This window comes from Poecilia formosa, unplaced genomic scaffold (assembly GCF_000485575.1).
Source record: "Poecilia formosa unplaced genomic scaffold, Poecilia_formosa-5.1.2 Scaffold37, whole genome shotgun sequence".
In the NCBI taxonomy this organism is placed as follows: Eukaryota; Metazoa; Chordata; class Actinopteri; order Cyprinodontiformes; family Poeciliidae; genus Poecilia; species Poecilia formosa.
In genome coordinates, this window is record NW_006799976.1 from 3,306,900 (window position 1) to 3,316,139 (window position 9,240).

The following is a 9,240-nucleotide window of genomic DNA, read 5'->3' on the forward strand; positions in this document are numbered from 1 at the left end:
GCCACCCTTTTCAGATTTTGCTGAGAAAAAATTAAAGTAAAAATGTTGTATCCATTGTCTTTCACTTCTCAAATATCAACTACTGTGTCTTGGTTTATCACATAAAATCCATGTAAAATGTATCAAAGTTTTACAGAATAACGGGTTCGTCTCCATAACATAAAAATCTTTTTTAGTAATTATCTTGAAGAAACTGTATTCTTTAACAGACATATTTTTTTAAGTTAATACTTTAACTCAACAGTTAACGGCAAAAACACAAAATCTTACTTTTTTTTGTTTAGTTTGTAGAGCAAAATTACTTTTTACTCATTTTAGACGTAGTACGATAGTTGCACTAGAAACTAGACAAAAAATACTCGGTAAGATTTTGCATTTTCGCACTGTTGAAAGATTATAGAAAATAAAGTCTGGATTTAAGAATCTGTAGCTGAAACTCTTTCAATCCTTCTTTTTTCTCCAGACTCTGATGACTCCCCTGGTTCTAGGGAACGGACGGTCATTGTTCACACCACTGCCAATATAACTCCTTCCACTGAGGAGCTGGCCAGCCATCTGACCACCAGAGACTCAGGTTGCCAGACCGAAGACTTTTTGACTTCGGGAGCACCGTCTCGGAGGAGGCTCAGGGTCCAGAGAGGTCAGGGCGTGTCGCTCCTGCTCTCCCACTCGGCAGGCAATATCTCCTGCCTACCCGACAGCGCTGACCCCATGTTCTCCAGTTCAGTGGAGGCCCGTTTGCGGTCGCGGAGTCTGCCCAGAGACAGCAGCAGGATGATGATGATCCTGATGGACGATGAGCGCAATGACAGCGACGACGAGGAGGAGCTGGCGCCCTTCGACTCCAAGGGTTTCCTTCCCGGGCGCAGAGAGAGGATCCTGAAGGAGGAAGAAGAGAGCGCCGACGACCGGGCCATGTCAGAGCGGCAGATGGGGGGGCTGAAGTTCCCGCAGCTGTCGGAGAGTCCAGAGTGCAGCTGGATGGAGCGGACCGGCGCTCAACTGCCCAGGAAAGCCGACATGGGCAGCTGCGAGATCTCGTCCAGCTCGGACACCTTCAGCAGCCCCGTTCACTCCGTCTCGGCCGCAGGGGTGCTGGGCAGCCAAATGGACCATAAGGACGACCACCAGTCTTCCAGTGGGAACTGGAGTGGCAGCAGCTCCACCTGCCCCTCCCAGACCTCAGAAACCATTCCCCCCGCAGCGTCCCCTCCACTCACCGGCTCCTCGCACTGCGACTCTGAATTGTCCCTCAATGCCGCCACTCACACCGCCGAAGACCAGACCAGCTTCCTGCTGGACAACTACCAGGGCCTCAGAAACCAGCGAGCTGGCTCCTTCTCCTCAGCAGCTATGGATATATTAGAGGAGGTGGGAGTGAGTACGCCCGTGGAGGGGGAGTGGGATTTCCCCAACGCAGAGCCGTCTTCCTCTCAGGGGTTCAGCCCTGAACCGGGTAGGGAGGCCGAAAGCAGCCTGGGCTGCCCCAGCTTCACCAGCATGGCTACCTGCGAGAGCAGCTTCTCCGACAAGCCACCATCAGAGAAAGCAGACACTGTCTCTTACTACTCTGTGGACACCGAAGGGTACTACACCTCCATGCACTTTGACTGTGGTTTAAAAGGCAGCAAAAGCTTCACCTACAACTATGCAACCTCCGGTTCTGATTGCGGTTTGTCAGACACGAGCGGCCAGCTGACTCTGGGGAGACGCTGCCTCTCCTTGAGAAAGTCAAAGGCCAAGCCCTCCCCACCAAAGAGGAGTTCCTCCTTGAGGAAGATATGCAGTGAGGGACACATCCCTGAAAACAGAGAACCAAAGATTACTGGTACCTACAGACATCCAGCGTCTCTGTCCTCTAAAGAGCGGAGAATGCAGCTGGCTCTGTCCGGATCGCAAGGACTCCTGGAGAACTCCTCACTAGGGCGAGAGCCCCTCGAGGTCTGGGCGATGGAAGGCATGTCGGATCTAACGGATTTGGGCATTTTAAGCTCCAAAGACGCACATTCCTTTAAGGACAATGGCATTGTGCAGTCAGACTATGCAGATCTCTGGCTTCTAAACGATTTGAAGTCCAGTGATCCCTACCGATCGCTATCAAACTCCAGCACAGCCACAGGTACGACTGTGATCGAATGCATCAAGTCACAGGAGAGCTCAGAGTCCCAGACTTCCCAGTCTGGCTCCAGAGCCACCACCCCATCACTTCCATCAGTGGAGAGCGAGTTCAAGTTGACATCTCCAGAGAAGCTGGCCGGACTGGCGAGCCCATCAAGCGGCTACTCCAGTCAGTCTGAAACCCCCACCTCCTCATTTCCCTCCACCTTCTTCCCCGGACCTCTGTCCCCAGCCACTGGGAAGAGGAAGCCCAAAGTCCCAGAGAGGAAGTCGTCTCTTTCCTCTCTGTCTCTGCAGGCACGCTCTTCCAGAGACGTAGCGACCTCAAAGAAAGATCTGGAGCTGCCGATGATTCCTCCTTCTCACCTCGACTTAAGTGCCCTTCACAGTCCAAGCAATAAAGGCTCAGCTTACGGGAACCAGCTACCAAAACTTCTCCAGATCAAGCAAAAAGATGTGCCAACCGCCAAAGCTGTCACATCTCTGAACTTGGAGTCTTTCACTGCCCACTCTCTGTCTATAACACCCTCAATTCTTCAAAAAGTGCAGCTGCGGTCCATCAACAAGCAGCCTGAAGACCTGCATAAGAACAAAGTGGCCTCAAGACTCCAGTGTCCATCTGAGAACTCAACCAACAGTCAATTGCTAGATCTCAAGAGTTCCTCACTGCACAATTCTCATAATCATCATATTTCATCAAACAACTCAATCCATGCCTCAAATGAAGAGCTTTCAATGGCGAATAGCAAGGGCACAGAGGTATTGTCAGGAAGGGTGACGGCTGTCGGACTGCGGTCAGAACCGTGTTTGGATGGTTCTAACGTCCCCAAGACGTTGACTATTAATGAAGCAGAGCAGCGCTCAGAGTCACCGGTAACATCCATCTGCTCCAGAGAGTCAATCCCACACGTAGACGCTTCATGTCAGCAGCAGACCGAACTGCCCGAAGCGGAAATGTGTCCTTGCCCTCCGGTTTTACACAGCTCACCCAAGAGGTCCAACTGTGTGGACAAAGTGCCTGCCGCTGACAGTCCTCTGGAGACGTCCCAGGAGAGCTCCATCAGCAGCGAAGGGGAGAACGACACATCAGGGGTTTCAGCCGAAAGTGCCTCACAGGACAGGAAAGAGGAATCCGCAGAGGAGGCAGATGATTGCTTTAGCAAAGGCAGGTTCTTCAGGCCCTGTTCACGACAAACTATTATGATCTATTCCAGATTGATACATTGATCATTTTAATAAAAATAAAAGCATAAGAATAGTAAAAAAAATTTTTAAAAAATCATGTAACATAGATGTTATATATTAAAATCAAAATTTGTCCGTTTTTTTTTTTATTTCTGTAAAAACAAATTTATTAAAATTAATTTCCAAGTTTTTTTTATCATGCTAAGCTATTCTTTTACTTAATTATTTACACTTAAACCGTTACACATACTGTTTATGTTTAAACATAACTTGTTAATACTGTACATATTAAATTTTACCTCAGTAGCAATAAAGGAATTACAAAAAATATTAATATTTTTGCATATTATGGACTTGTTATAAACTGCTAATGACCGTATTAAAAGTTTTTTATTTTTTTTTTATTTTTTTTACAGACTACACAGAAAGTGACAACTCTGCCTTGTCACAACTCGAGGAGTCAAAAAAAGAGGATGACAGCGTGTTTCTGTCACCCACCAAGTCCCGCACCACTGAGGATCTGTTCGCTATGATTCACAGGTGAGCGTTTGGACAGAAGCCCTCTCAGTCCTGGTTCACACAAAGTGTCTTGTAGCTGTTTGTGCCGACGGTGGTAGGAGTCAGACCCGCAGATGGTGGGTCGCCGGTTCGATCCCTGCTCCATCATGTTTTTTGGCCAGCTATTATCAATGCTATATTCCACTGATTCCATATAAAACGAGTGATGTCATGCACAGAAGCTTCAGTTCCCCCTGCTGGAGAGCATTAAAAAAAACCTGCTCGCTGATGATCACTACCATTAGTTTTAGTTGTCAGCATAATGCACTAAGTCTTAAATATATGCGTGATATATAAAAGAAAAAGGGGGGAAAAGGATGCTTTGCTGCTAATTCACTAGCAAGGACCACGCCAAAAAGGTTTAAAGATTCATTGTAGGAAGGGGTGAAGAAGACAGGATGTAGGGATGAATGAGTTTGGGGGTCTGGTCTTCGGGGAAATTTGTTCCCCTTATTTTCCCGAGCCTGCATAGAAAGCAACTGCAGCGAAAAGGAGTAAAGCATGGTTATGAGATGGAAAGATGGATGGATGGATGGAAGGAAGGAAGGAAGGAAGGAAGGAAAAGGGGAAGAGGTGATGGGATGAAGAAAGGAAAAGGGGAAGAGGAGTGAGGTAAAAGAGGTGGAGGGTGGAGTTGACAGACTGAGAAGGATGGGTGAGCAGAGTATAAATAGTCTGCTTGTAAAATTCGAGGTGTGGTTTTGGGCGTGGCCCTGCTCTAGGGTTGCCACCTTTCAGAAATGAAAATAAGGGACGCCACCACAGTACGTCGTCCTACTCTCATGGGTTGGGATGGCCGCTGCAGTGATAGACAATAATTTATGGCAGTGTTTTTGTTTTTAAAAAGTATTTCAAAATTGTACTCCAATCAGAGCATACGTTAAACAAGTTTAATTAAGCAAGTGTAAAATGTATTTGGTAAACTGCTCAAGTGCTGAGTAACTGATCATAACACCTGATTTAATAATCAAAATGTGTCCTCAGACAGGGCTCAAAAAGCATAAGTTATGTGAAAATTCTGGTTTTGTAAAGCGTATTAACAAAATATTTACCAAATTTACCACTGGGGTCAAGGTAGTCAGTGTTTTTTTATTGGGACACTTAAAAAAAGAATGAATTTTTTTTTTTTAAAACAGAGCAATATTTCATCATTTGATAGAATAAGTGAGCCAAAATAGCCACTTTTGTCCCCAGAGATTCAGGTTGCAGATCCCTGGCAGATGGAAAGTGTGATCCTATCTCAAAACACCAGCTAAAAGTGCAGCACTATAATTTTTAATTCATTGTTAAAATAAAATTGTGAAGGTTAAAAAAATCCACCACTGAGCATTAACAAAAGACATTTATTTAGCATACTTTCTACTCCTGTTGGCCCCCATCTAGAACCGCCCCTGGGCAGCAGGTTTATGTCTGACATTAATGACCACTGAACACTGGATTCATAGAAGATGTCAACATTTCTTAAAGTAGGAAATATTTATTTATTTACTGTTAATCTTTTAGTATGATTTGTTCTTTAAATGGCCATTTGTATTATTTTTGGCTGATACGACTATACATTAAATAAGCAAATACGGTAATTGATTATTTAATAATCAAATCACAACAGTCTACTAAAACCACAATAAGAAACTTAATTAATCAATAAAAGAAAATGTTCTGTACCATATCAGCCTCAGGAGATGACTGTTGGATGAAGAGACTGATGTCTGGTTCTTTAAGGTTCTGATGGGTCTGGAGTTTCTATCCTGATCCATTCTGTCTATCATACAGCAGCAAACCGCGCCAGGACGAACACATTTGTTTAAATTGCCTGTATTCATCCTCACTGACATTATTCAGCCTGGGATTTCCGTCTTCCTTCTCACGTTTGTATCTTTGCGAGAGGTTTTACTAGTAAAGGGCGGTGGATTATCGGGTTGAGGACGTTTTAAAAAGACACGGGTCGATAGCAGCTCACCGGGCTGTGTTGTGTACGTCTCTAGGCAACCGTGACAACAGCGTCGGTCCGAAGAGTTCTGGGGTCCTTTAGCTCCCGCCACGAGAATTTAGCTGACCTTAATATTTCCTGTGTTTTATTTTGGTCAGTATTGTTACACTAAGTGTTGATATGTGTGTGATAGGCGTGTCTGTCGGACATTTATAGAATACGGAACAAATCGCGTCCCGTATTGGTTCAATACGCCACGCAGGGTCGCAACTACATATCATTCAGGTGGATGCGAACACATAAATCGACGCGCCGCCCCCTCTGGTGCAGCGCCCCTATGCGTTGCGTGCGCTGCATGCCCACTTTTTGCGTCCCGTCAGGACGCAACATTTAACAGCCAAATACGGGACGATTCCGTATTTTAAGGGATGGGTGGCAACAGTACCCTGCTCCCAAACTTAAGTTAGCATATTCACTTGATTTGTCAACACTATGACAAGTAGATAACAAGGTCAGCAAAAAAATTTAATTAAAAGAAAAAAGCGAATAAGTCAGCTATGCTAGCTTGACTTTGACCACCTTAATGTGTAGATTATGGTTCAGAGTTTGGTCTGTTTCGGTTCAGTGGGGGGAAAAAAGTAGCCAATCTACAACAGCGATCACTTAATGTTCTGTTCTTTGTGTGGGAAATGTTTGTGTGTCTTTTAGTGTTGAATCCTGAAACGTATAATGGTGGTGTTGTCAGTTGCTATGGCAACACGTCTGAGTGTAATATAGCCGACATAGAGAGAGAGGGAAAAAGAAGTACTTTTGAGTTGTTCTTCAACAGTTCTTCTGCGCTATTTTCCCTTTGTTGTGGCACATTGCGTTACATTGATGATATCTATATCTCCAGGTTTCATTTTGGTAACAGAACTGACTGACTATGGATGACATGTAAAAGAACAGTCTTTTTCCCCTCCTGCATTAAATTTGCATTAAACAACATCATCCAACATGTCTATACAGCTTTGACTTCATGTCAATTCATTTCATTCGTAGATCCAAAAGGAAAGTGTTGGGGAGGAAGGACTCCACTGAGCTGGCTGCGAGGACCCGCCTCAGCGCCTCGTCGGGCAACACCCCGCCACCCGGCAGCAGCGTCTCCTCCCCGGTCCCTGCAGCGTCTCCCTCCTCCTCCCCCGCTGTGACCCCGCCCGCCCCACACAGGGCCTCGGGGCCCATCTACAGGAACGCGAAGAAGTCCAGCACCTCCAACGAGGAGTTCAAGCAGCTGCTGCTTAAAAAGGGCAGCCGCTCGGACTCCAGCTACCGCATGTCAGCTGCTGAGATCCTGAAGAGCCCCGTCACTCCAAAGTCGCCTGGAGACTTTCTGACCGAGTCACCCAGACAGTCGGAGGAGGCCCCCTCCCCACTGCAGCAACTCCTGTTGGACCAAGAGCAGCTGTCCAGCCCGTACCCCAAAGCCAACGCCGAGAGCTTCTCCCCGAGACCCTTCCTCGCGTCTGCCGCTTCCAGGCAGGGCCGCTCGAGGATCCCGCCGCCCGCCAGCAGCAGCCGCTACAGCGTGCGCAGCAGGCTGTACTCCACGCCCATGCAGGCCATCTCCGAGGGCGAGGCGGAGAACTCGGACGGAAGCCCTCACGATGACCGCTCCACGTAGGACACGGAGCACAGCAGGGATGGATCTATACGTTTACAAAGACGACTGATGGACCATGATGAAATATAATATATAAATATATCAAATATGCAGAAGGCAGGGGAGCAGATTCAATCATTCTACTAGTAAAAAAAATCAGATTCCTAGCAATTTTTATGGATGAATTTTTAAATATTTTTCTTTTTATATTTCAGTCCACTTTTTTTTTCTTACAAACTATTTTTAAAATAAATCCCTGTTATTACAAAATGCGTTTATTAAGAAAAGAAAAAACAACAAAAAAAAGAAACATCCGAAACCAAAATATTAATTCTGCCCAATTTAACTCTTACAGTTCCGATTACAGATTTAAATTGTTTCCAATTTTTGCAAACCGTGCCAACACAGACTAGTGTGATTTCTGTCGAATAGCTGTTTTTCAATAAAGTTAGCACAACTAGCATGACGTAGCTCTGCGTATCCCTTGATAAGAGTTCTGCAAAAAGCTGACAACATTTCAAAGTTTGTTCTATGACTGGCAAAAGTGAAAAACTCAAACTAAAAAACAGAGCAACTTAGATCGCGTTTAGTGAAAGTCTCAGCCTGATTCTACAGCCGACACGTCTCAACATTAAATAGCTCCCCACATCTCAGTGATTCATCTGATTTCCCTAATAATGTGTTTTAACAGCTAATGTTAAGCCTTCTTCTGACAATAACAACTTACACACCGAAGAGTTGTTGTTGTCAGCGGGACGTGTCGGGGCTTACGTTTGATTATCGATTATCTCTAGTTTTAAAGAGATATTTTCTTTGATTATTTGAAGGCAGGTAAACCCAACACCTCGTGACAGCACATGCGCTTCGTCTTATCTGTTCTGTTGTCAGATTTAAAAAGAAAAAAAAAACCAACATAATAGTTGACCTTGATTTTATATCCTATAGATGCAGATTTTTTTTTTTACCTTTTATGTATTCTGTGAATACCTATGCAAGAAAAGACACAAAACTTGTACGTTTCCTCAAGCCACTTTAACTTTCCCGCCAATCAGCACGTCACAACTAGCTTCAGAGAAATTATCCCTCCGTCTTTCCACTCATATTGTTAGCAACAGCAGTTGGAATACTTTAACTCCTAACAAGGACATATATAACGAAAGGCAGCTACTTGTTACAATATTTCAGAGTCATCATAGAGAGTTACCAGTGACAGATGGCGGAACGGTCTAAACCGAATACCAAGCCGACCATCTCTGGAGACAGGAAAGACGCAGGTGTTATCATGGGACACGAAAAAGTGCTCAAAAAGCCAGAGGCGGTGGAAACGCAGCGTGGAAAGATACAATACGAAGGTCATGTGTTTAAAAGAACAGTGGTTGTTTGTGGCTGAAGATGTGGCATGTTTTTGAATAGTCGAAAAAAGGCGATAGGAAAGTGCTCAGTAGGATCGAATATACCTTACTTTACTCAACAGGAAACAATACGTGACAAAACGTTTTCCCGGGGGAGGATTTTTCAGGTTTCTAACCAGAGGATGTAACATGTGGGGCCGGGTTATCAAGAATGGGAGGAATCTGTTGGATTCTGGGGCATTTGTTGCTGTCGTATGCCAAATGTTCCTTGGTGACTCCATAAAATATTTTCTGTGTTGTTAACAACTTAAACATTTATTTGTTTTAATCAGAAGGATGGCCCCTGTTTAGTTTTTTTGATTGTTTGTTTTCTTTTAACAAACTAAAAGTGACATTTTAACAATGAATTGCTAGAAATTTTATAAAAACATATTCAGATACCTACTTTCATTTTG

General features: G+C 44.7%; 1 protein-coding gene across 8 annotated transcripts in view; it reads left to right on the plus strand.

The window, feature by feature from the left end:
- Positions 1–8,906, plus strand: part of nhsa (Nance-Horan syndrome a (congenital cataracts and dental anomalies)) — a 68,247-nt gene extending 59,341 nt beyond the window's left edge. For all 8 annotated transcript variants that reach the window (XM_016670752.1, XM_016670753.1, XM_007550766.2 and 5 more), the window contains 3 exons: positions 464–3,283; positions 3,720–3,843; positions 6,833–8,906. In XM_016670752.1, coding sequence (XP_016526238.1) covers positions 464–3,283; positions 3,720–3,843; positions 6,833–7,454 — 3,566 coding nt within the window. In that variant the 3' untranslated portion in view covers positions 7,455–8,906. The remainder of the gene's footprint in view (positions 1–463; positions 3,284–3,719; positions 3,844–6,832) is intronic.
- The last annotated feature ends 334 nt before the right edge of the window (positions 8,907–9,240 follow it).